This window comes from Amia ocellicauda, chromosome 13 (assembly GCF_036373705.1).
Source record: "Amia ocellicauda isolate fAmiCal2 chromosome 13, fAmiCal2.hap1, whole genome shotgun sequence".
Lineage (NCBI taxonomy): Eukaryota > Metazoa > Chordata > Actinopteri > Amiiformes > Amiidae > Amia > Amia ocellicauda.
In genome coordinates this window covers 18,730,465-18,757,519 of record NC_089862.1, presented here as the reverse complement: position 1 = coordinate 18,757,519, position 27,055 = coordinate 18,730,465, and the positions used below count along the sequence as shown (strand labels likewise).

The window sequence follows — 27,055 nt, the reverse complement described above, 5'->3', positions numbered from 1 at the left end:
GGATATTCAAACCACTTGTTTGTTTGTTGCATAGCATGAACACGAAGCTGTCGTTATTATGCAATCTCAGAAATGAGCTAAAGTGGGTATTTATGTATTTGTTTGTTTATTTATTTAGTGACACTAAGTCTAAGGCAGAGGAAAATGCAATAATGAAATACTTCTAACCTCTTCAATCATATTGCCCCATCTAGTGGTTTAGACTGAAATAGCAGAGATCCTTGAACCTGCAAAAAATATATTCTCTGTGCACAGATTGACCTGCATTTCTTATTATATTCCATACAGCGCAATATCTTGTCTACAAACATAAGAAAACTATCCTGGTTGAAGGTGTATCACAACAACAACAGTTTTCTTTGTGTAATTTAGAAACTTGTACATAGCAGCCTAGGATAGAGAACATTCTGGAACACATATGTGTCAATATGCTGTAATCTGATGTCTTTTCAGTATTTCACATCATGCACTGTAAGTCAGTGAGTTGTTTCTTTTGGAACAGATCCGCTTGCATTGCTTTGCTGCCCATCAAAAAAAAAAGAATCTCGCTGACCGGTGTGGTCTGGCAGCTCGCCAATCAGATATGAAAGTTGGGGATGAAATATTTCACTCCAAAATGTCTGTAATTAATTATATACTTGGAGTTTACTCCCTGCTTCCATTATTGATTTATTCTCTACATTTCAGAAAGTATTTTGCCATTGATTAATGAGTTAAGGACTCGTACATCTGATACACAATAAATGAATCTGTCACAACTTTGTCTAGAGGTGTAACTTAACAGATTCATTTGGATAAGTTTCCATGTGCCAGTAGACTCCTCTGAGCTATAGCCATCAACTGGAACTGAAAAATATAGATAATTTACAAGTTATTTCTTGTTGGGAAAAAGTTGCGGTTAAGTTAAGTGCATTTTATTTTCTACATGAAAGTACAAACCAATGGAAAGTTTACTCAGTTCCCGAACATCATTTATTTATCTTTGCAAGCATTGACATGGAAGACATTATATAAAACCTAGCTCTGGGCAAAGCTTTCTAAGGAAAGACACTTTCACAGCTGCCACTGTCAAATGTTTGAGTTATCAACGGCTTGACAAGCTATTTTTTTTCTTTCTTTCTTTTTTGTCGAGACCCTAAGGCTAAAAATACTTTGGTGGAGTCTTTAAAAACATAGATCCAAAATTTCCTTAATTAATTGAGATTCACACTTACCTACTTTTACTCCTGTCCCCCTCTGTCTCTCTCTTTCTCTCTCTCAGCATTTCTGTTTAAACGAAACCCATCTGTGATCTAAATAGCGGATAAGTGCGTCTGCCAATAAATACATAAAAATAATAATAAAGTACTCCATTTGCTTGGCCTTCGTGTGTTTTTTGAGCTAATGTATCATTTTCATGCAATAATATTCATTGCTGTCTGGGTTCCTTCAGTCACTGTAGGCCCCTTTTTCTTTTCAATACCAGTTTGTGATAAGGTTTCATACGTATATTTATGTTCCTATCGTTTGTTTGACTGATTTTCATATATACTATTTTATTTCCCTGTAACTGAAGTTGATTGGCATATTTATATGTCCAGTTACAGGATCTGTTTGCATTCTTGTTCTATATTGCATACTTTAAGGGAGAAGAGGGATTATTAAAACCTCATGCCAGTCAAAGCATGCTTGGGAGCACTTCAAATTCCTCGCTCCTCAGGTGAAAGGCAATCGCTGTGCCAAGAGTTTCATTTTTCGTGAGTGGCTTGGGTGGAGTTTCCACTTGAGAAGCAGGTACGAGAGGTGTAGGGTTTATATTTTAATGTATTGACCCGGATTGCATGGTGACCATAGGAGGTTTTCCTTTTCCATTATCAGGTTGAATTTGTAGTGCTAACTCATTGATACAGCTACCAGAACAACTTTCTGGAAGGCATAACACAGTGAAAAATATGACACATTGAGAGGTAGGTTATTTTCTTTTTTGGAACCCTCTATTTCTTTGTATCTCATTCAGTTAAATCATATTGATGATGATATTTGATTTTAATGTCTTATATTTTCAGTTGGTTACTGCAGAGAAACAGATATGTTTATTTTAGGGGCATTATGAAATGTTAGTTCAATTTCTGCTTATTCAGTTGCCTGTGTATCATATTGTTGGCTTACAATTGTCAGATATTTATGGTTTTGAAGGATAAGGAACAATACTGAATCCCTTTGCTTCTTACTACCACGCTAGAAGTGTCTTTAAAAATGCAATAACACATTTCTATTTGAAGGGCTGTGCATAATAATCACATATTATAGATTATACATTTTTTAACTTATCAGTCAATCCATTGCACAATCAATCCATTATTTTGACATTGTTCCTGAGGATTTTAGGATAAGTAATGTTGCAGTGTATTTAATTTTACTGTATGTAATTTTCTAGGGGAGTGGAAGAATTGAATATGAAGATTGAACTAATTATATATTTCCTAATTTTCTACTTGACTTTAATCGGTATGTATTTATATACTTTTTAATTTTTTTCATAATATATATTTTTTAAACAAAAAATGTGTATGGTGTCAAAGTGGGTGTTAATCTTCAAAATACAGGTATATGTATAAAAAAACACAATATTCATGTTGGCTAGTAACTGTCAGGGCAGGAATACTATGAATCAATGACAGTGTTAACAGAAGAGAAACCATAGTTTTAATTGTACTATAAAACATATGTATATATACTTTGACATGTGTATTTGATATATATGACTTTGAACTGGATTAGTTTACAAAGTATTTCACTCAACAACTGTATTTTAGTTGCCTATGGAGAAACCCTGCAGCACCTTATGGCCGATAAAGAAACAATAGTGAAAATATCAGCTTCTGGAAACTGTGAGTATGCATACCCTCATTATAATGTGTTTCATCAAGAACACATGATTTGGAGTAATGATATATATATACCTTGCTTTACAAATAGATATACATATTGATCTAGATCAGAGGTTCCCAGAGGGCCGCAGCAATTCAAAGACACATTTTTATGTTACTTACTTTTTGTAGTGTATGAAACACTTATACAATAGTTCAGAGTCAGTGTGCCTAATCAGAATACATACCTGTTTCTCATCGTTGGAGGTCTGTTTTCACCTGTGCTTCAGTAATCCAGTGTTCGGCAGCTGTGGACATCCTTCTACTCATGGATGGCTCATATAGTATTGGAAAGGGGAGCTTTGAAAGGTCAAAACATTTTGCCATGAAAATGGTTGATGCATTGGACATTAATCCTGACCGGGTAAGAACCACAACATACAAGAGTTCACATTTCGAAATCTGAAGTAACACTCGCTGGGAGCATAACAGCAATAATGACTAAGTGAGATGCCACATTGCGGACTCATTAAGAGATGCTGTTATCAGTTTGTGAAAAATTGACAATTGGGACAATCGTCCATAGGTCAATGCCTTAGAACAGCTGCTGATCTGCAAAGAAAACCAGCAGATTTATTGTCATACAGTCGGCCTCCAGGCATTTCAGTGAAACACAACTGTTGCTTATCCTGCATTCTAGTTCCTTCAACTTTTATTTTTATCCTCAGTTTTTTTGACTAGTTCTTACGTATGAAGAATCTTCTCTTGTACTTCAGGTTCGGATTGGAGTTATACAGTATAGTTCAAAACCCAAGTTGGAATTTGCTCTGAATGTTTACCCTACGAAAGAAGAAGCTAAAGAAGGAATTGGAAGTATTCATTTCAGGTGAGACCAACTCATATCTGCTTTACAATACATACAAAATACATATATTAATACAATAAAGCTTACTGTCAATTAGTGGATGGGGAAATTATCCTTGAATTACAGCATTTTATAAAGCACTGTTATGCAAAATATATATTTTTAAATGTTGGAAATATATGTATTTGTTTAAGAGGGGGGAGTACAGCAAGTGGCCGAGCCATTAAGCATGTCCTGAGGAAGGGGTATCCGGGGGGGAGAGAGGACACGCCCAAGATCCTCATCCTGCTCACCGATGGAAAATCACAGGACAACGTCATGACTTCAGCCACCTTTGCCAGGAAAAGTGGAGTCAAACTGTTTGCAGTAGGAATCAAATATCCCAAGTACGTTTACATTTCATATTAGATGATGTTTCTCAGTAGACTATATTACACCCTGGAATGCATAGAACTCCCAAGTGAAAGCGGAAAAACCTGTCCTCCCAAGATTTCTGCAATTCAAGTCAAAGTCTCTACAAAAAGAACAGATTGAGAAATAGAAAAGTGTTGCAGTGATGTTTCAGCTGTTTTCAGTCTATATATTAATCACTAACACTAGAACTCTGAAATGCAATAAAGTGTGCGAATGCTGTTTAATAGCAACCTGTAAAATGCTCAGTCTGACACACTGCAACTCTGTCCCTGCAGGTGGGAGGTTCTGCACAGCCTGGCCAGTGATCCCAGCGAGATGTATGTTTTCTTTGCTGAACACTATAATGATGCAGTCAATGGCCTTGTCACAACTTTAACCCAGATATCAGTTTGCAATGATGTCCATCCTAGTAGGTGATTCTTTACTTAGATTTAAGGTTTATATTTTTAGATTATATATATATATATATATATGTATATGTATATATATATATATATATATATATATATGTATATATATGTATATATATATATATATATATACGTATATATATATATATATATATACGTATATATATATATATATATATATATGTATACGTATATATATATATATATATATATATATATATATATATATATATATATGTATATGTATATATATATATATGTATATATATATATATATATATATATATATATATATATATGTATATATATATATATATATATATATATATGTGTATATATATGTGTATATATGTATATATATGTGTATATATATATGTGTATATATATGTGTATATATGTATATATATGTGTATATATATATGTGTGTATATATGTGTATATATGTATATATGTGTATATATATGTGTATATATATGTGTATATATATATATATGTATATACAGGTAGTGGACATAATAATGGAAACACCTGGGTAAATGAGGGACTACAAGTATATTAAAAGTAAGGGCTTCCACACAGGTGTGGTTCATGTGGAAATTAAGCAAATAACATCCCAGCATGCTTAGGGTCATGTATACAAATGATTTGCCTATAATTATGGCTAACATGGCCATATTTATTTTTTGTTATTCACATTTTTGGATGTTTCAGCAGATAAGTCTGTTCAAAGTTTGGAATTTGGATCTATTTAATTTCTCATACATATTAATTTTTGCCGCGTGGGATGAAGTATCGTTGCAAAAATGATACCTTTTGAAGTTCCGAATTAAAGATAAAGGGTGTAATTTATTAAACAGCTTAAAAGATAACCAGATTAATTGAAGGTGTTTGAATCTTTGTATATATTCAGCATGTAAAGTGGAGTCGCGTTACTGCCTGAGATCCACTGTAGAGGCTCACAGACAGTTCCAGGGAAATCATGTTTGTTGGAAGAGAAAAAGCAAAGCACAGCATGGAGGACCCATGGCCAGTATATGTCCTCACTATGGGTAAGTCCATCGTATGTTAAACCAGTCCTAGAGCTGTTTTTAAATAGTATACATTTCAATTCATTATTACTCTATAGGGTGAGAGAAACATATATCATTTTAAAAGATGATGTTTAAATGAAGTAATAATAATTTGGTGTATGTTATTTGGATTCAAAAATGAAAAAAAAAAGATTTGATTTAAAATTTCTCTGAATTGCAGATGGAAACGCATCAACACTACAATACAAACTCGATGTCACAGGACAGTGTGTCCAGGTACCAAAACTGCTGGCATAAATCTTTATTTGAACAGTGTATATATCTTTATAAAGTTGTATAGAATCTGTATACAAGGTAACATATTCAGCCTTTCTCTTAAAGGTGAAATATGTGATTTGTAAACAATAACCAACTCAATAACTGAAACATAGCATAGAGTTTTCATTTCAATTTGTGCCTTCCCATATGCCTTTTCCTGCCAATATACATGGCAGATTGCATTCTGTGTAACCTCTGTTCTGGGAACAAATTCCTCTCTGTGGTCATAGACCCCTGTGAGTCCGGCCCATGTTTAAATGGAGGCACCTGCATTACAGAGAGCGTGGACGACTTCAGCTGCCTCTGCCCACTAGGATACGGAGGAGACCAGAACTGTGGTAAACACACCTGCGAATATAATGAAATAATAATTATGCATATCCAAATTATAGCTTTTCATTGTTTCTTGGAGGTTTACCGATTATTAAAATAATTAAAATGCCTGCATATGCTAATGTACAATAAGAAATATGAAAAAGCTGTATCTTTGCATACAGTCCAAAGTTATCTACAAAGAATGTAAATTGTACAACATGGAATTGTTGAATGGTTTGATGAGTGAAATCATTTGCATCTGATGTTGTTTTCTCTTTTTCTAACAGCTGGAAACCGGTACCTTAGTAAGTATCCAAATACACTATGAAATCCATTCCAAATGTTGTCCACAACTGATGAAATATAACTGAACTTGCACCCTTTAGTACCTGCAGGGCTAGTGGACTGTGCAGTGGACCTGCTGTTCTTGTTAGATGGATCCTGGAAAATGGGCCTTGAAGGGTTTCTCGTAGCCCGAGATTTTGCTAAGCGATTCGTCCAGACCGTCTTTGCATCTTCAGCCAAAATCCTGGTCGGGGTGGCGCAGTATGGGGACGAGGTGAATATGGAGATCCCCATTGGTGGCTACGGCAGTGTCTCAGAATTGACGAAGGCCATCGACAGCATCCACTTCCAGGGAGGCAATACATTCACAGGGAAAGCGCTGAGCTACATTGCAGAGAAGGGATTCAGAGCTGTGGAGGGTTCGAGAATGGAGGTGCCCCATGTCCTCATAGTCCTCTCTAATGCCAAGTCACATGACGCGGTGACAGCTGCAGCAGAGCATGCCAGGCAGAGGGAGCTCTTCATTCTGACTGTGGGCAGCAGCAGGCTGGTCCCTGAAATGAGCCTCATCACTGGGGATTCCCAACTGGTCTTTACATACGCACAGCCACAAGAGTTATACAAAAAGGTACAAGAAGTGAGAACAACAATGTGTGGATTAAACACCCCAGGTGAGCAGAAACCTTCTTCTAAACGTTGATGTTAGAGAGTAGAAAAATGGGAAGCTATAGTTCATTACTAAGCATGATCTTTTTTCACTTTGAACAATGAACCATTTTTAATTTGTGCTCATAGGATACCTGGTGTTTCAGCATTGTAAATAAGTGTATCTGTGAAATTGCTAATCCATCTTTATTAACCAATGTGTTTTTAAAAGTAGGATATATCGGATATATATATGTGAATCTATGAAGTAAAAAAATACAATAAATCCCCTTTTTCACTATGCAGGTTGCTATTCAAAGACTTTGGATCTGGTATTTGCAATAGATGCATCTAGTAATGTGGGACGACACGACTTTCGTCAGATCAAGATCTTTGTTAAGAATGTTATTTCCCAGTTTGACATTGACGCTGAGCTCACCCAGATTGGAATGGTGATATACAGTGACAAGCCTCGAACCCTGTTCCACCTCGGCCATTTTGACAGCGATAGGAAAATGAAGAAAAGCATCAGCCTGGCCCCTTACTTAGATGGAAGTGCTCAGACGGGTGTGGCCCTGAAGTATGTTTTGAAAGACACCCTGAGTTTCAAGAAAGGAGCCAGACCAGACGTGCATAAGGTGGTGGTTGTTATTACAGATGGCCAAAGCACAGATGATGTCATTCCCTTTTCTCATCAACTGAGACAAAATGGAGTCACTGTTATCTCAATAGGGCCTGGGGCAGCCCAGTCCCAAAGGCTTCTGACAATAGCAGACAGTCCCAGATTTATGATTCTAGTACCTTCATATGAACACCTGAAGCATTACGCAACAAATCTCGTTCGTAAGATTTGTGAAGGTAAGGACTGTATCTGCTTCTCCTCAGTCACACAATTTCTACACAACTTAGTATGACATTCGGATTTAAAATGTGTGAAACCAAAAATAATTTAGAAAGCAATATGTACATCCAGACCAATATGAGAAATATAAATTCAAAATATAAGTTTTTGTTTTTATCTATTATAGGTACACTTGTATTCAGTTCACTCTGCAAAACAATCTAAAGCTTTACCTTTTTTGCATTCATCCTAATCACATCTTCTGCATGAATGGATAGGCTTGGTGTTAAAAAAAAACTATGTTTTTAAATTTATTCTCTGGCAATCCTTCCCTCAGAAACAGCAAAGCACTGACAGGCAAACTTCATAAACCTGTATCAATGTTTAACTACAAAAAAAACAACTTAAGAATCTGTCAACAATGTATTAACCTTTGTACAAAGAGGTTTGCTCATATTCAGCTTTTGTTTGCAGACAGCAGGGCTTCTGCCAATGTGTGTCAACCAAACCCCTGCCTGAATGGAGGTGTGTGCCTGCAGAGAAACAAAAGCTACAGCTGTGAATGTTACGGCTGGGGAGGAGCGCATTGTGAACTATGTATGTGAAACCTGCTTTTCACCTTCCAGCAGCACTCAACACCAGTGTACTGTAGCATTTATTTTACAAAGCACTATATGCCTCACATTCTCACGCTGGGGAATAAAGTCCTCCCAACTACTTGAAACATACACTACAACTCCACAATGTCAGAACCAGCTGATGCACCATTATCTCCTGTTCTTTTTTAGTATAGAACACCATCCATAGCAGAGTTGGAAATTTTAACACAAAACAGAAATTGTGATAATAATCTTGCATGTTCAAAAAGTGGTATGTGATATGTGATATGTGGTATGTTTTCAGGACCATCACAGGAAAGTGTTTTCTGGCCGTGACATGCTGAGGAGCTCCTTGGCTGATGCAAACGAAGGTGCGCACGTCACACATCCTTGCTAATAGTTTTACATTTTCCCACAAATCATAACTTGTGGAGAATAGAAAGACAGAAATAATGTGGATTTAACTTACATGGATACATCTGGAGTGACGCAGGTCCAGTTGATTATTTACACTGTAGTGACTCAGATTGTGTGCATGGAAATAATGATGCTAGAATACCAGATACCAAAGCATAGAAAAATCATCTAGAAACATCTGCCAAGATTGAATGAACCACAGGCTGTGGTGTGATGGATAAGATTTTTGTTAAGATTTTCAAATACCCCATGACCTCTACATTTGATTTATTATATTTGTAATGTTATTTTCTAATTTGTATATTGCCCAAAATGCATACATCTTTGTCTGAGGTCTGCAAATCAGAGATGTTCCTTGTTTGTGTTACAGAAGTGAAACTTGAAGAATTAACAACCACTACCTCCCAACTACTCCCTATCCATGGCACTTAAAAAGACAGATTTCTTTACACATCTACATTCTCAGTGATGAGTGTTATTTTCTGTACTTAACAATTGGATATGACAACTCTGAATCCTACGTTTGCCTGTTGGTTATGAATTATTATTATTATTTATATTATTACATATTTTACAATTAAAATAAAAGTTGAAAAACTACTGGAGTGTTTCTGCTATTGGCTATTGACTTATGTGGCCCTGAGTGAAGCAGGCAAAACTCTGTATCTGCTTTGTCCTTGTCTGAGCCCTACAGCCATCTCGTAACTCTTTGTTTGGGACGCCATAACTCCTTCTTATTAGCACTGTGGAATGTGCTTGCAGGCGAAATAATACAAACCAAGTCAGTAAATGGTTGAAAAAAGACACCCCTATTTAACAAGGCATTTAGGTAAGAGAGAGGGTTCTCTTTGCTGTGGCTCCTGTAAGCATTTCGTGAAATGTGGTATAAGCTGCATGATCTGCATGTTTTTCTAGGATATACAGCTTGAATCACTTTATTCTGAAAAAAACATTTGTTAATTGTTTGGGATGCACAGAGCTCTCCCTCCTCAACCCTGTTAATACTGGTGTGCCGTTATTAATAAAAACTGATTTTCCGATGGGTACACTGTGCAGATTATACTTCATTTAATGTATTCTTCAGAGGTAGGACCTGCACACGACAGGACAAAGAAAATGTATTCAATGGTCTGAATATGATATTTGCACATTTAATGATTAAAAAAATGATATTACATTCTCAAATTTTTTATTTATTAGGCTCAACCCACACATACATGGAAAATACTAATAATAATAATAATGTAGCTTGATTCTTACTAACCACGGAGTCAAAAGAAAATTAACACCTTTTTAAAATGTCACTTCTACATTTAAAACTTTAAAAAGCCTTTTGATTTGTATTGGTAGATACATGTTTAAAGGCAGTCCACCTGCAGTTTAGTCTGCTAAAATGTAGGTATGATAAGCAGTTTCAATGTGCTGACCAATGTGGTAAACAAAGGCACAAACGATTTGCTGCTGATGTGATTACTGAACCAATCTATTCTCATTTACTAACAGCAGTTTACCTGTACAGACATTATTTTACATTATTATAAGACTATTCCCATAGTCTAATCTTGACCTTGTTCAAAATGCAACACTGTCTGTAATGTAACAAAAGGTCACTGAAGCCGTAACCCAGAACTTGGATATATTCTGAACCCTTAACATGTGAACTATGAAGTTGCTTGATATTAAATGAGCAGTTGAGATCTCTCTCTCTCTCTGCTTTGTATTTTGTATCTGCACTTTGGACAACCTTAGAACATATTTGTGTTTGAATGCCAACTGATACACAAAATATTAAGGCCTGTTCAGGTTTATACAATACTTTTTGTCTGCTGTAGAATTTGTGTTAATCCAAACATTCACGCTATAAAGTAAAATGACTGCCCAAAACAGATCTACGGTTCAGTGTAAAATACCATAATACATCCAATAAATCAGTAAGCATGCAGAGTGACCTTCTGAACAACTATCCATCAATCTGAAACATTAAAAAAAATCGCACCTATAAAGATTAAAAATAAATATATGCTTCTTTTCACAGTACTTTTGAGATCACACCAAACAAACTGCACTGAATGAATGCACCCATCATGCTCCATTATGTCACACTTTCCATCTGCTTAGAGCTGTGTTACCTTACACGGTCACTTCCAGAGAGGCCCAGCTCTCAGGGACATGTTTTATACTGGGACACGCTCTGGTAATACTGGTCTGGTGACAGGTTGATCCTGCGCACGTTCAGGTCGGCAGCAAAGACTCTGGCCTTCTGGTAGAAGAAAAGAGAGAGCTCTCTGTTGATGAGGAAGTTGTGGTAGATAGTGGCCAGCCGTGTGCACAGCTTCAGCTGAGATTTCTTATTGCCCAGGTCCATGGCAGCTGCCAGAGCCAGGTGGTAATACCCAGCAGCATCGAAGGGATCCTGTATGCAGGTGAAGTAGAGAGGAGTGTTTAATGGGCACACAATCTGGTTCAATAACTGCCTCACTGGGATCCCTGACACGCAATGCTGGATACAAACTACTATTCAGACAGACAACACTGAATGAATGGAATGTTAATGGGCAGCTGCATGATAAATATTTGTATAATTGAAAGAAGAATCAAAAAGTCCTTCACCTTTAGATCATAAAAAATCATATCCCCAAGTGTTTGATACACCTTTACGTAGTACAGAGTCTCCTCATCGAATTGCAGTGGGGAGGAGCAGAGGGACAGTGCTTTCAGGTAGTAGTGCTCCGCCAACTCGTACTGTCTGAGGCAATGGTACACAGCGGCCAGTCGGTGAAACGCCACCCTCTCGTTCAGCTGCTCACCTGTCAGCACAGTAACACAGCATTACCACGCCAATATTACACTGACTAGTCGACAAAACACAATGCTTATTTATTTCAGTCAGGGTGAATACCAGCTCACTCACCAATCACAAATTCAAATCACAATACCTGATGTTGGCTAGCATCCTCTATCAAACAAAAAGCTAACCATCATGCATTGGAACTGGAGATTGTGCTTTTTTATGTCATGTTTTAAAACCTCTTCCTTCCTTAAAGGTTACAGGATGTTCATTACATCTGTGATTTGTGCCCCCAGCTCATCAGACTGGTTAAACTAGTTCTTTAAGAATTAAGGTAAATATGAAATGAGGATATGTATTGAATGCAGCTTTTCTTGATTGTTAGCTAACTGTTAAAAGTTAGTTCCCCACCTGAACAATCCCTTTATGTCATTTTCTTCAAGAAAATGTTTTCACATGACTTAACAAACGGATATGTGTAATTTAATGTGAGACATACCAAACCAAAAACCATTGCAGGTTCAAGACCTCTAAGGGAAGCTGATAATAACCCCACAAACCAATCATATAAAGTTTTACTGGAAGCGCAGTGTTGTTTCAGTGTCGAAAGCTGTGCTGCTGTTTTACCCAGGCTGATGCTGATGGCCAATGCAGCTTGTGCATGTTCCACAGCATCCCCATAGAGCTTCATCTGCATCAGTAACTCCACCAGCTTGTTGGACAGCCTGAGTTGGGCCCTCACATTGCCCGTCTTCATTGCGATCGGAAGCGCCCTGTCCTGAAACGTACAAATCTCTGTCATACTCCACCTGACCATATTTGCGCTGATTAGCTTTCCTGCATTAGATTTTGTGTGAGGAGCATAAAGCTTCATAATGTAATGTTCATGTATTGTAATTGCTTGTTATAAGCCTGTATAGCAATTTTATGACACAATAATTAATAGATTTTTCTGATTCAATGTGAAATTCAGGAATAATACAAAAATATATTTAATCCTACCCTGTAGAAAAGAATGGCTTTGTCTCTGTCCAGAGACCCATTGAAAAACACATCCCCTGCAAGTTCTAGCAGCTCCAAATTAAAGTACATATCTCCAGTGCTTACACCACAGTCCTGCGCAACCTGCAGGAAACCAGGAGACACAATGATAATGAACTTTCACAGGTTGGGATATTGTCAGTATCAGGAACTTGTGTAGAACATTTTTCTAAGGATAATAAAAAACAGATTTGCCATTAATTACCAAGAATTAATGTAACATCTCTGCTTTGGAACAGTTAGGTGTGCTCAAAATCTTTAATTATGTTTTACGGTATGCCAGGGAACGGTATATTGAATGGAGTGACCCACAAGAGGATTCACAAGAACCACATACCTGAATGTAAAGGTCCACAAGCTCGTTTTGTTGCAGGATGTGGTAGATCTTCCCAGCCTGAAGCCATGCATAAGCCTCTTTTTCTTTCTTTTTAAGATCAATGAAAATGCCAAGGCTCCTCTTGGTGTACTCTAGAGCAGATCTATATGCTCTAAAAGAGAAGGATTGAATCAGCAACAACGATTCACTGATGAAAGCCTCTGAAAGTTGTAAGCATGACTAAGTACACAGCACGCAGCTACAGTACTAAAGGTAGAACTGTTATTTGTCAAGGATATTTGTTTATTTTGCCCATGTTTGCTGATGTATTTATTCATAACTGAAATGGACAGCAATTATTATTTTTCCATTTGTTCTTTACCCAACTTTAAACCCACTCACCTTTCAGTGCCTAAACTGAAGTATAGTTGGCTAATGGTTTCCAGTATTTCTCCTTCCTGATTCTTGTCACCTGCCTTTCGAACTAAAGACAGCTGGTACTCATTGTAGATTATGCATTGGGCCTGGTTAGGGTACACCGTGTTGTAGAAATGGCTCAGCTGTCTAGTGGCTTGGAGCTGGCCTGTGCAAAAAGAGCATCGCAGCATTAACAGAAATGTCAAATCAGGGAAACAAAGGGTAGACACAGAGCAGACAAACAATTTAGAACTGTTTTAGAATGTAGTTGGACTTGGAATGGGAGATGCATGATTCTTAAACGTACGTTAACAAGTTAACATCCCTCAGAACATGTTATTTAATCATATGTGAATTCATTTAACAAAATACATTTATGACACCATAGTTTGATATGTCCCCTTAAGCCGTTTTTAAAACATCTTGTAAGATTTTGGAATCAAAATCAACTTGAATTATTTTGACTTTAATGCAAACGTCGAGAAAAGCAAAATACATTCATGCCTCCAAAATAAACTCAGCAGGAATATGCAACCATTCCTTTACTACCATGAATTATTTCTCTTAGGAAATTGAGCTGTGACACCCCTAATATAAAATAATGTTGTTTCAGCTGTTCAAATCCCCAAATCTGTCAGCTGAAGACAGATGGGCTTCAAATCATATAAAATCAGTTGCAGCCACCTTGTTCTGTACTATGTGAGTATGGTGAAGACCTCCTGTCAAAACTTAGTTACAAAGGCAATATTGTCTGCTAACTTTGCCACCCCAGGGTTCCCTGAACATAGGGGAAGGTCAGGCTCTTCCGAGTAAATGGCAATGAGATTATAGGCCTTGTTTTTCCTATTTTTAACACAATGTTTTTGAAGCCTAAGTGTTTTTATGGTCCCTCAATCAAAAGTGCCCTGACAAAAAAGAAGAACAAGAATGTATATCTGAAACACAACTAAACATTAAAGGTATAATTAAATACTGTAATTCAATTAATTAACTTATCCCTTGGTGCCTCTTCCTAGAAATCCACCCACAATGCGCCTTTAAAGCAAATCACTTTTAGTTATTATTGTTTTAAAAAGTGACACAATTGACATCTTCCTTCTTGATCCAAGTCTAATAAAATAAAAGACAGTACTTACAGTCAGTGAGGTTTGCCTTGATCGCCATTAGAAAAGCCCATTCATAATAAATCCTCCCCTTTTCAAGTTGCATCCGGCTGACATAATACTGGCCAAGCTCAAGCAGGACCGTTATGAAGTTAACCTCGTGGGTCACATCCTCAAGCTCCGAAAAAAGCTCCACTGCTTTCACCAGGCTCAGCTCTGCTAGGTCTCTAGTGCCGGTATGCAAGCACAGGAAGCCGAAGTTAGCCTGTGCGATAGCCTGGTTATGCTTGAACTCGCACGTGTGCATTGCTTTCTGATAACTCTCGGCCGCCTGCTTGATGTCACTGCTGTACTTCAGAGCAATGCCACTCATGTTGTAAACCACCCCTTTCTGAAGGTCAGTGCAGGTTTCAGAAAAGGACACTAGCATGGAGGTCAATATATCCAATGCGAAGTGGTGCTGGTTATTTAAAATGTAAAGCCATGCCAGGTAAATTAAAGCATTCACCGCCTCAGAAGAGACTGGCCACGATTTCTTGTCAATGACAGCATGCATGTACCTAATGGCCTTGTCGAACATGCTGTGACGTTGATGCAGCTGGGATAAACACAAGGAAAGAGTCTGGCAAGGTTGTTGGTCTTCCCTGTCTACTGTAAAAGAAAGAGCTCGCCGAAGGTAAGGTGCAACCTGCGTAGGCACTGATATGCCACATTTTCCTAAACTGTACAACCTTGGTGTGTTTTCTATGACAAAGCCAATCCCTCTTAAACAGTCCATAAAGGTAGCACTAGAGTGCAAGGAAGCATGCTTGATTGAGCTCACTGATAGGTGTGGGAGATATTTCTCACTATAAACTTGACCCAAAGCCAGATAACAGTCACTGGGTTTTTCCTTGCTTATTAAAGAGAATTCCTTGGCTAGAATTTGCAGTCTCTCAATGAAAGGCAAAGCTCTCTGGCTCTGGTTAAGTCTTGTGTAGAGCCGGGCTAACAGGAAGCAAGTCCTTGCTTCGGCCACCTTGTTCTGAGCCAGGACTGCTTTCTTCAAGATGTATTTTAAGATCTCAGGCTCCTGCTCTGTGCTGCAGATATAGTTGGGAATTCCCATCAGAAAGGCAGCTATCCGCTCAAAAGTGGTCAAATATTTATCTTTGTTCTTCTGCTTTAGATAGATGGCCCCAAGGTTGGTGTAAATAGCTTTTAACAAGAATATATCCATGAACTGTTCTTTTGCAACACTCAGAGCCTCCTCGAAGTAGACCCTAGCTTGGGAGAACTTATACTTCTTGGCACACAGCTTCCCCAAGAGGAAACAGATTCTCGTCTGAGCCCAGTGGGACTTCTTCTTTCTCGCCATCTCCCTTGCCAATCCCAAATAGGACACCAGTTCTTCGTCGTCTGCGAAGCCTTGGAACATGGAGTGAAGAAACAGCAAGGAGAAGTCATAGAGGTCCTTGAATTCCTGTTTGTATTCACTGCAGTTGAGGAACTCGAGCAGCGACTGAAAGCTGTCGGGGCTGTGATTGTTCTCGTCTTCACTGTCCACAGGGAAGCAGGAGTCTCTGCGCTCGCTGAAGGGCTGAGAGTCGCCATGCTCTGCTTGTCTCTCTTCGCTCTGTGTTACACTTGGAGTAACATGAGGCTCCTTCACTCCACTCAGAAACACACTTATTTTACTCTGCAACTCCTTTCTCATTGGATCGCTCTCATTACTGGAAGAGGCAGATGCTGAAAATAAAGTATAGATGTTAACATATATCACATCATAATCTATACATTAATTCAAACCTATAAATACAATGCAATACAATGCTTGTCAATATTGTGATAATATGTGTCAAGTAATGGGGAAAACTATTAGTTACATTTACTGTATTCTAGCTTTTTCTTTGATTCAATTATTATACAGGCAAAGCATTTCTGAGATAGCAGTATGAGGAACTAACATCTAATCATTTAGATTTCCTTTATTTATTTAATTTTAAATAATTTTAAAAGCATATTCTTCAGGTGCAAATACTAGATAATATAACTTAGAAAACAGGTTTACTACAAGCAGGGATAGGGATTCTTACATTGTCTTGATATATGTGGAGAATCTGGTATATCAAGTTTATCTGAATAAAAAATATGGAAAAAACAATCAGATTAATGATGATGATGATTTGATAAATCATATAAAATATATAATAACATGGTTTCCCTGAATATTATTACTGTATTTTATAGCCACTCTGCTTAGAAACACTATATCTATTCCTGATGGAAGTTAGCATAAACCTACTAAACCTAAACCAATTAAAGCACTGTATTTAGGGGCTATTTCTATAATATAATGCATGATATTGATATTATCCATTAGTATATGCTCAAATTAAAGATTATTCCTTTGTCACCAAATGGATTAACTTAATTCACTAACCAAGCTTGTAAACGGCACCAATGTCTGTTTGTGAAATTTTTTTAATCAGATGAAAGGTTTCTTCTTCAATGCACTGATCTTTAAACAAAGATCTATCTTCCCCCTTTAGAAAAAATTCAGATGATCTGCCAAAAAAAAAAAGTATTGTTTGCATTGGACATTAATGTCTATAAAGAAAAACAATTAAACATAGTGGTATAGGAGTGCATTCAAATTAAATGGCACAAAGATAATTAAAATAAGAGCAAAACAAGATGCTATGTAAGTCCAAACTGAACTAAATTTAACAAATTTAACAAAGTGTTTTGGGAGAAAGGCAGACGTCAGGTATATCATATAGCTGCATGAGTTCTTCACTTAGACTGGGTACCTTTGGGATTCATTTCAAGACTGAGTTGGTGATCATTTTATTTATATAAGAATATATTCTATAGTTGTTGAAGTGAGTATCGTTCTTTAAGACACTCTAAAACCTAATTCATGTTTGTTTATTTATTTTTATTTTTTTAATACCACATCATCTTTAATTAATATGATAAATATCAGGACAAATCCTTGCAAAGATGCCAGGCAGTCTACACTGAGGTATTAGAAGCCTAAGACAAATACATTTTTTTGGCTAAACACTTAATACAAATATTATGATCAAATGCATCCAAAGTAAAGCAATATTATTACAAGTAAGTGGAAAACTCCACCATATAAATATAAATGTTTTGTGTTAAAAAGAGTATAAATTGACTTACTCGTTAACAGATTCGCTTGGCTTTACAAGGCTTGTCTTCACCAGTCCAACCCTTCCAGTTTCTGCATGCTTTCCCACAAACCACTCAAAGCACGAAACTAGAAAACCCACAATTTCAACACAATCGCCACGTTCAAAGCTGAGTTCGTCTGGCCCACAGCCTTCATACTCCACCACAGCCAGGCAGGAGCCCACAGCTAGGAAAGCAAAGGAGGAAAATACCAGTCGGTTGGGGCACTTATTTCATCCACATGTTGTTCAGATTGGAGGCCATTTATGAGCAGTTAGCAAACGCTTTCTCATGTGGTCTGAAGATAAGTGTCATATCCTCTGACTTTGGATTTCACACTATATCAGAGACCCTTTTTCACCACCTAAACAACTGAACCCTGGATTGCACCTTTATTGCTCTATACTTGAATGCCTCTTGTATTAGAATGAAAGGGGTTACTCTATAACACACAGATAAGTCATTATATTTTGAAACCGGGGTGGTGAGTACAATAAATGTGGATCGTGTGATGCCAACATTTTCTGCAAACTGATAAGAGTGAGTTTTTCTTACCAAACTGAAACGGAAATTCACAAACCATTTCCCCAGTGCTCATCAGGATGTTTTCAGGGCACGATTTAAGGAACCATCTAAAAAAGAAATACAAATTCACTTTTTAGTATTCCTTACAACACATGCAACCACAAAAAGCGCAGTGTTTCTCATGATGCAGTTTATTGTGTATGGATGACACAACTGTTTGTTTTATGTCTGCTTGATTAAATATTAAAATGTTGAAACAATCATAGCATATCATTTTATTATCATTTAAATTTTGTTTTTTAAATCACTGTAATTGCAGCTATGTTAACACTCCAGCATTAAGACATTTTAGGCTCCTTATTGTAATTCATTTAAGTATGTTTTTATTTCAATCTAGTAATTACTTTGGCTGCTAACTAGAGAAAACTGTTTCTGAAAACATTTCTATCATTTTCTCTCACAATTCCAGAAGCCCCTTTGTGAAGCCGTTTTCAAACACTAATCTTCTTCCCCAGTTCATTTTAAAACCCATACAACTGGAATGAGAAACAGGAGACTCCCCAACAACACAAGTACGGACCCTGTACACAACCCTGCTGGACGGACTACACTCCCATGAACACATAACACAAAACAGTTTAAGCACAAATATGAGAAATATGATATGAAAATGACATTTCAGTTGTTTATTATTACTCAAACCTCAAACAGGGGTTTCATTTAAATCACATTTATTAACTCCAGACACTTGCCAAAAATATTAGTAATTAAAGTACTGTGGAGAAATATCCAGAAATCTCATCTTGTACCTCTGAGGAGCATTTACAACACATGTACATTTGCACATATTATTCATTTTGACAGATTTGTTACTGAGGATTTAAAGTCTCTGGTGATGTTAATATAATGCTATACATCATTAACCACCACAATATCAAATACTACAAGGCATATTAAATCAATTTCCAATTAATGTGCACTCATTTAGCAATTCATATGAGGGGTGTGTAGGCTACATGCACAACTCAAGCTGTCTGAAGACATTAGGTAGGTGCTGAGATCAACTGAGCTCTACTTACTGATGAAATGGGATAACTGGCTCCAATGCTGGCTTGGAAATGGACCCTCTTGAGCCATCGGCCAGTGACTGTACTGTCCATTCAGAGCCACTGGACGGGGGTTCAAAGATGTGTATGTGTCCCTGGTCCAGCAGCAGCTCACAGCCTGAGGACATGCTCTCGAAGACTTGATTTTCAGTGCACTTTGCAAAGAAGGATTCTGAGAAGGATATCAGCTGTTTTAAAGGCAAGAACTCCACAGGCCCTCTCAGAAGAAACCAGTGTACAGTGGAAGTCAATGCTACCATTTATGGCACTTCAGTATCACACAAACCTGAGCATAAGAGTAGTCGTAATGGACACTTTAGAAAAACCATGTATGCCACAGTAATACTACAAAAAATATAAATATATAAGAACTATATGAATTTCAGACATCCCGGATTACAAATATGAAAATACCTTTAAATAAAGTCTAACTACTTATTGAATTGATACATGACACAGCAATCTAAAAAGAAGAACTGTCATGTGATAATACCATACCATTTGTGGAATATTATTATTATTATTATTATTTATTTCTTACCAGACGCCCTTGTCCAGGGTGACTTACAAAATATAAGAGCAATATGAATACATTAAGGCAAAGCTAAGCTGGAGTAGAAAAAATGTTTACCTTCCTGCATCAGGATCCCTCTGTACATTAAATGTAATGCTTCCTCATTGATTAGGACTTCAATTCCAACATCCTCGTCATCCAGGTGGCTCAACCAGAAGACTTGGTCAAGCAAGAGATTCTCCATGCAGTGCCCAAGGAAGCCTAATGCCATATTTAGACAAATGTCAGATGCCACTACAGTTTCAACAGGTTACAGTTTTCAAAAACACATCAAACTTTTTCAGCAAGAGTGGACACAAACAAAGTATCAATACAGATATGTAAATAATGGATTAGTTCAAGATTGGGTTGTGACATTTTTCCAACGTTGCATTATGGGATACATTCCAGAAAAAAGAAAAACATCACAAAAACATACCGAGGTCGTAATATGTGTAAAATTTCCAAATCTCTTCAAATGTTTTGAAAGTGACCATTATTACACCCTCATCACTGTGGACTGACAGAAGCCTGACTGAAAGTTCCTAAAAAAAGAAACAATACTTTTAACAACAATTTATCCATCCACTCCATATCCAAAAAATGTGATATTCAGCCTCAATTAGCCTCAGTGTCAATTATATAATTTCTGAGAGTGACACAAGGGTTAAAGTCTTATAGATACCACATTTAAATTCAAATTCCACACACTCAACCATTTTGAAGTTATTCTGAAACCTCTTTAAGAGACCTTGAACAAAGGGAAACAAACAAAAAACGTTCTACAAAAAGGGTCATGTATGGTTGAATCATGTAAATAACCACTGAATGTATGAACAGTTGATTTGCAGTGCTGTGCGGAGGCATTTGTCTTCTCTTTTTAGAAGACAAAGTACAAGAAAACTTTTTTTTTATATATCTTTCCTATTACATTTTTAATATTACCATTTATATCAATACAATCAGTTTCTTTTAATGAAATTAACAAAATATACTAATAATATCCTTGAAACTGAAATAGTTTAGTTTCCGACTTGTCTGCAATGTCCTCACTTTCAGAGGACGGGTCACATGAGCATACTGACATGTCCGAGAAGTGTAAAGTAACATCCTAGGTGTTCACTAATTGTCTGTGTTAGTGGTAGGATTTGGAGTCACTGCACCAACCAGTTATTTGATTCTCTGCCAACAGCAAGTTTTCTGAAGCACACACACTAGTGCTGACCTGCAAAAGACCACTATAACAATGAGTCACACGGAGCCACGGCAGGGCCTTACACTGAACAGTGCCATGACCTCTCCACTGTCATTCTCCAGAATACGCAGCTTTCCTCTCAGGACTTCCTGCAGCCCCTCATCAGGATGTCCGCTCTTCCGTCGCACCATCACCAGCTTCATGAAGATCGCTGGAAAGGAAGTCATATGAAGAAGCTCGAGTGTCATGCCACGTTTTCATAATAAAGGATCATGTTTTTAGATGTAAATGAAATGAAAAATTGGACACTTGATTCTGGTTAATGTTTAGTGAAGCAGTACAAGTACAGACCAACCTTTTACTATATCAGCTGCATTTCACAACATACCTCTAAACAACAGCCGGGTAGGGCTTTTAAAACATAAAACGGGAACTGGAAATTTATATATTTAAAAGAAATGTTGAGTTTTGGTTGGCAATAGCAAATAAATCATAGTATTTTATGGAAAAAGTGGAAAACAGTGAGAATTCATAGTGACAAAAATGTAGCCTGGATTGTTGTCAATGTCCCCAAATAGAGTATATAACATTAGATTTCCTTGACCTAGCTATCACCAATCTCTAAAGCATTGTATCTTCTATATCATTACTAATAAAATGAATAATGTATCTCTTCATTTATGTTAGATTTTTACACATCTGGAAATACAAATATCTTATTGAAATGTAGGCCTATACGATCTTTAGCAGGCCCTAAAATGCACAAAACTATTAAAAGTCCATGTCTATAGTACTATACAAGGGTATCACCAATAAAAGGCAAAATAGTGTTTGCCGACACTCAAGTTAAACTATACATTTTCAAATTTAAGTCTGTAAAATGGGGTTAAATGGGGTAAGAGGATCTTTGCTCATAATTTCTCACATTTAGCCAGTGAGTGTAGATCTCTACATAAAAGTAATATATTGTTGCTGTCCAGTTGACCAAACCTATTAATAAGTAACCAATGTGCACAGGTTACACATTCAAAGGGCACTGGAGTTAAGAAGTGATGACCAGGCTGTTGACATGCATGACCAGGCTAACTTTCCCTTTGCAAATATGTTTTTTAAAGGAAGTCATGTTTTTATTGTTTCCCAAACATATGGACTGTATTGCTTTTATCTACTAAAATATAAGAAAATATACAGCATACATTACTGAAGTGACATCATCTGTCCTATATAATTATAATTAATACATACATACATTCATAAGTGTTTGTGTATATTTATAGTATTTAACATATGTAGAAAAAGGGTATTTAAAGCTCATTCATATTTTTTTTTTGTCCATGTAATATAACTTCCAAATTTTCTATTTTATATTGAACATTTACTTCTTGTACATCTGGTACAAACATGTATATAATTTAGAACAATCTCAAACATAGCTCTGTCACTTGCTCTTGGACCTTCAGAAAGAACAGTTTACATTCAAAACAAACATCTGCAATGACATAGAAAATTATCTGACTGTTCGCACATATTGTCTTAACCACACAGGGAAAAACAATTCATACCTTTCACGTACTCTACAGACAACTATATTTTTTCCATTTATGTAATAGTAGGTGGACCTAAGGTGTGTTAATTTCAAGCACTAGACATAATTGCAAAAGCTTATAATGTTTCAGGTCACTCCACCTTTTCTAACAATAAACAAACGTACATTGAGGTGTGGCAAAATCACAATTTAATTGGAATGAAAGCTGTTGACCCGTGTCTTTTGTGCCTTAGGCTGTGTTTGGTGTACAGAATTCCTCACACTACACGAACGAGTTCATCAAATGTAACCTACATCTATGTTCTGCTGGAACTGATTTGGTCTTTTTCAAGTACAAGATGTGTAGGAAGCAATTCATTGTCAATTGATGCATTAAGACCTCAGATAAATTTAAAGGTGAGAATGAAATGCTTAGATAAAGACACAGGTGTCTCTTAGTACATGCGGGAAACAGATGTATAATTTCTGAGAAGACCTAAAACACCTTCTCTAAGACTCAGCTTAATTACTCAAATTTAATTTTCAGTCAGGTGATTTGATTTAAATGCCACAGACATCCTGACTCAGAGTGCATACGAATGTCACAGTTTAAAGTCATTTTACCTGTTGGAAAGGTGTCTTCCGATGCTGCAGAGGCTGCCATTAGTGCTTTGGGCTCCTGCAGGTGATCAGAGTCTGAAAATAAAGTGTACATCATGGGGTTATTATTATAACAGCCTCCAATTTATGGAATTGGTATCAACAGCAAGCCAGAGACCAATGTTATTGTTTTCTGCTTTTAAAACCTGAGAAAATTTGGTCGAAAATAATCCTGTGATGCATTCCTGCTAAAAATGCAAACAATTCCTGCGGTCTATTTCAGATGCTAAATTTAATTCTCTGTTCAGCTGCTGCAGTTCTCTGCAAAATCTTAAATTGCTTTTCTAATTAATGCCCCAGCTTATTCCACTTCAGAAGGTGAGAGCAGTCTGATAGAACTGTTTCCTCTCTTGTTGTTCAGGTAGAATATAAATGTATGAGTTTGTTTTGGTCCATACGTTTCACTGCAAACAGATAACTGGTGACCAGAGTCAAACTGAAACTGAATTAGGCAGCATCATCTCTGTGAGCTGGATTCAATGTGAGTAGAGAATTTGAGTCAGATGTCACACATATAGACTAAAATATTTGGGATTCACATTTCAGATCTCTGGCTGTACTTATGCAAATGTGCCTTTTTCCCTATGAAATTAATACCTGGATAATACAGATCATGGAGCTAGAAAGGCTGAGAATCCTCTGGTTAGACTTTTGCATAATCCAAGTGAACTTGATAAGAGTAATGGACGGATGGATTTACATGGGTCAAATTTACAGATTTCAAATCGGGAATAAGGAACACAGTCCAATAAGGAAAGGACAGTCAAATCATTGGATGGACTGCAATATCTAATTCAACTTTAAATATCAATATAAAATTTGCATTAATTAACATATATTTGAAGAAACATTTAATAAGGCTGTAACACCTTTAAATATATTATTATTACATAGTTATTTATTAAAGTTCTTTATACTGTATTATACTGTATATCCCAAAGTGAAATTCAGTTTTATGTACCAGTATTTCCAATCTAACACATCTAAAGGACTTTTGGGGGCTCCATATCCCCCAAAGCTTCTTCACGGTAAGAAATAATGAGATAGTAAAAACAGGAGACATCTGTCTGGCCTTGACTGCCTCTGAAATGTCCCAACGCTTGGCTGGGGTCTATCCAACTCAAGAACAATGGAATCTCTCAGGGATATTTCTGTGTACAGAACAGGCACAGAAAACTAATAATATTGTAGAAAACGGCCATCTGAATTTAAAAAGTATTCTGCACAGAAGTGTGGGATTATTAGCCCTTTAAACGACGGAAAGGATTCTTGATTCATCAATGTTTTATTGGGGGAAATATGAAAATGATTTGAATTTAGTGGGGAAAACACATGTAAAAACTACTTTCATAGTGGAAAAAAATAATATCGTCTAATAATCTATTGGCTATATGATTCTACAAGGAGAGTTATGTTATTGATAGTCATACCAGCTTGGTTATCTTCTGGTCAATTTTGAAGGTATTATGTAATGAGGTGATACTTCTCTACTTTTAATCTACTTTCCTTTTTTTAATCATAAGTACTAGTACAGTATTCACAAGTCTTTACACACATGTGAAACAGGCCACAAGTTTTGCTCTGCACATTAAGAAAACCATGACATAGGCAAAGTACTGTCTCTCACCCATTTCATCTGTCCCAGTACCGATGGCCATATCTGCCGGCTCCTGCTGGTGTCCAGTGGTTAGGAGTGTCTTCCCTGTGGATGACATATTTCCAACATCCATCTGGCCTCCATTCCCCACCAGGGCATCTGCATTATCGCTGAGCACCATCATGTCCCTGGACCCGCTCACAGCTGCTCGTCCTTTTTGGGTGCAGAGAAAAAGAGCCTGGTTTCATTTCCTTCACCTTCTCCAAAGTCACAGTGCAATAATACACTCAGATCGCATGCAGTGCAAAGGAAGTGATCTTTGGGTGGAAAATATAACTGAAACTGCAAGGCATGTTATTGCTGTCTTTCTGAAGACTTCAGTCTCAGTGATCCAAACTCGATCGGCCTGCCGTCTGTTTCCGCGACAGGTGTCCGCCTGTCCTTTTCTTTGTGGACAGTAAGAGTACAGTGCAAACACAATTGAACTACCCGTTTCCAACAGTAGCTTTGTGAAGACTACGCATTAAACGCAAGCATGGTCTAGCCACTTCGCAAATCAATGTAATACATCATTTCCGTGTCTACCGCATTTACAGCAGCCTTGCTGTCCTCACTGAGTCCTGTGCGACGTTGGTTTAACTTTAACTTACAGTTTCAGTCTCACGTCCACAGTATATCGTCTATCGTCAGTTTCTTTACCTGTGCATTGCCCTGGTCAAAGCAGTTCACAATGTATTCATCACTGGAGCAATACTGTCCCTCACAGCATCCAGGGCATGATCTAGGGAGTGTGCGCATTTTCCCTTTTCCCGAAAGTTTGCCAGTCCCGCCCCCCGCCTACACTTTCATTTTAAAGAGTACATGATGAGGTGTGTTGCCAGGTCCTCTCCCAAACTGTTTCTAAATATCCCCCCAATCACATATTTTCCTTTTTTTGTACTGAAACTTGGTTTAATATTATTGTAAGATTAGAGGGGTGTGCTGCTGATTTGTCTAGGGGTACTGAATTGTCCATGGAGGGGAATCAAATATCTATAGAACCTAAATACACAGAACATAACATCTGAATCCCCCTAGGTTAAAACAAAAATCCCCCAGGAGTTCCTAAACATTGCCCCTAAGTTTCGCCCAGTGGCAATTAAAAATCCCCCCAGGCCTGAGGAGCAGCGATGGACGCCCTGATTCCTGCGGAGGACCATCTAAGGGACAGTCCAGGTGAGATTGACTCTTTCAACAGCACTGCGGATGTAATCACAATGCCAGCTTTCAACGCAGCTGGCGGAGTGGACCGCCAGGGCCGGAGGAGACGGCTGACCCCCAGGCTGAAGGGACCCCAGCAGCAGGTCAGGCCAGGCCAGAGGAGAGGAGCCTGAGGGTCTCCCATCTGGTGGGTTCTGATAAGACGTCTCTCAGTGGGAGACCTGCTGTTTCTGCCAGTGGGTTATATTGTTTTCATGAGGGCCACTTGAAAATGTGTTGCACGGGTGTAGAAAATGTGGTTCCTGTAGTTTCCTGCAACACTTGAGGTTTGAACCAAATTCAGAAGCCAGGGTGGCAGGACAGTCAAGGGGGAGGCGATGATGAGGAACAGAAAAAGCGAGGCTTGTTTCGCTTTGTGTTTCAGGGGCTGCGGAGGCCAACCTCTCCAACAGAGACACATTGCCCAGCATCCTGTCCCTATGCAGAGAACCAGTCACCCTGCACGGGCACATGCTTGTTTTGAGTGGAGTTTTAGACATTTTAAAACTTATTTCTTTAAAACCCATGTTTCTTTTATATGGTTATCAGTAGTTAAATTATTGAGACACAGTAAAGACACATGTGTCCATCATTCAGAGACATTGATTTCACTTAATCTACTGCTTGTCAAACTGATTTTACAATAACAGAGTTCCCACCCTTTTTAAAAACAGGACATTTCAGCCATTTTCCATGACGTTAATGCCATGCTAACCTACCATTTCCTAACACTTTTAAAATGTATTTTAATTAAATTAACCACAATTTAATTTGTTTATAATTGTTTAATTTAATTATAAATTCCTTCTAACAAATGAGTAGCC

The 27,055-nt window shown here is 37.4% G+C and overlaps 2 protein-coding genes and 1 long non-coding RNA gene across 4 annotated transcripts; 1 reads left to right on the top strand and 2 right to left on the bottom strand.

Annotated features, from left to right (window-relative positions):
- The first annotated feature begins 1,658 nt into the window (after positions 1-1,658).
- LOC136766551 (von Willebrand factor A domain-containing protein 2) lies at positions 1,659-10,033 on the top strand. Its single transcript, XM_066720085.1, has 16 exons — positions 1,659-1,946; positions 2,417-2,487; positions 2,796-2,870; positions 3,140-3,273; positions 3,626-3,735; positions 3,909-4,100; positions 4,404-4,537; positions 5,449-5,587; positions 5,790-5,845; positions 6,118-6,225; positions 6,490-6,507; positions 6,589-7,158; positions 7,439-7,990; positions 8,448-8,570; positions 8,877-8,943; positions 9,360-10,033. Coding segments are annotated over exons 2-15 (2,265 nt in total). The 5' UTR covers positions 1,659-1,946; positions 2,417-2,435; the 3' UTR covers positions 8,879-8,943; positions 9,360-10,033.
- On the bottom strand, positions 6,003-6,679 carry LOC136766553 (uncharacterized). Its single transcript, XR_010821753.1, has 2 exons — positions 6,592-6,679; positions 6,003-6,235 (listed from the first exon to the last, which is right to left on the bottom strand). It is a non-coding gene; the product is annotated as an uncharacterized LOC136766553 (long non-coding RNA).
- A 128-nt stretch (positions 10,034-10,161) lies between the features above and the next one.
- On the bottom strand, positions 10,162-25,787 carry sh3tc1 (SH3 domain and tetratricopeptide repeats 1). 2 transcript variants are annotated; one of them, XM_066720083.1, is made up of 18 exons: positions 25,692-25,787; positions 25,023-25,205; positions 23,360-23,431; positions 21,294-21,421; positions 20,455-20,560; positions 20,094-20,237; positions 19,436-19,634; positions 18,387-18,463; positions 17,823-18,018; positions 17,077-17,201; positions 16,730-16,771; positions 14,688-16,382; positions 13,537-13,717; positions 13,156-13,306; positions 12,780-12,902; positions 12,405-12,555; positions 11,600-11,796; positions 10,162-11,402 (listed from the first exon to the last, which is right to left on the bottom strand). In XM_066720083.1, exons 2-18 carry the CDS (start codon positions 25,174-25,176, stop codon positions 11,151-11,153), a joined length of 3,993 nt encoding a protein of 1,330 aa, XP_066576180.1. In that variant the 5' UTR covers positions 25,177-25,205; positions 25,692-25,787; the 3' UTR covers positions 10,162-11,150. The 2 variants fall into 2 exon arrangements, with proteins under 2 accessions (XP_066576180.1, XP_066576181.1); XM_066720084.1 differs by lacking the exon at positions 25,692-25,787 and adding an exon at positions 25,643-25,690.
- Between the last annotated feature and the right edge of the window lie 1,268 nt (positions 25,788-27,055).

What these genes read in the sequence shown, in the direction of transcription:
- LOC136766551 (XM_066720085.1), top strand. Translation starts at nt 2,436, where the DNA reads ATGAAGATTGAACTAATTATATATTTCCTAATTTTCTACTTGACTTTA. An exon ending in AATATCAGCTTCTGGAAACT is followed by an intron (nt 2,871 to 3,139) that starts GTGAGTATGCAT and finishes CCTGTGCTTCAG; the next exon opens with TAATCCAGTGTTCGGCAGCT. An exon ending in TTGCAATGATGTCCATCCTA is followed by an intron (nt 4,538 to 5,448) that starts GTAGGTGATTCT and finishes GTATATATTCAG; the next exon opens with CATGTAAAGTGGAGTCGCGT.
- sh3tc1 (XM_066720083.1), bottom strand. Translation starts at nt 25,176, where the DNA reads ATGATGGTGCTCAGCGATAATGCAGATGCCCTGGTGGGGAATGGAGGC. An exon ending in AGGGATCCTGATGCAGGAAG is followed by an intron (nt 19,635 to 20,093) that starts GTAAACATTTTT and finishes TATCCTTCTCAG; the next exon opens with AATCCTTCTTTGCAAAGTGC. An exon ending in TGGTGCCGTTTACAAGCTTG is followed by an intron (nt 16,772 to 17,076) that starts GTTAGTGAATTA and finishes TTTTTTATTCAG; the next exon opens with ATAAACTTGATATACCAGAT.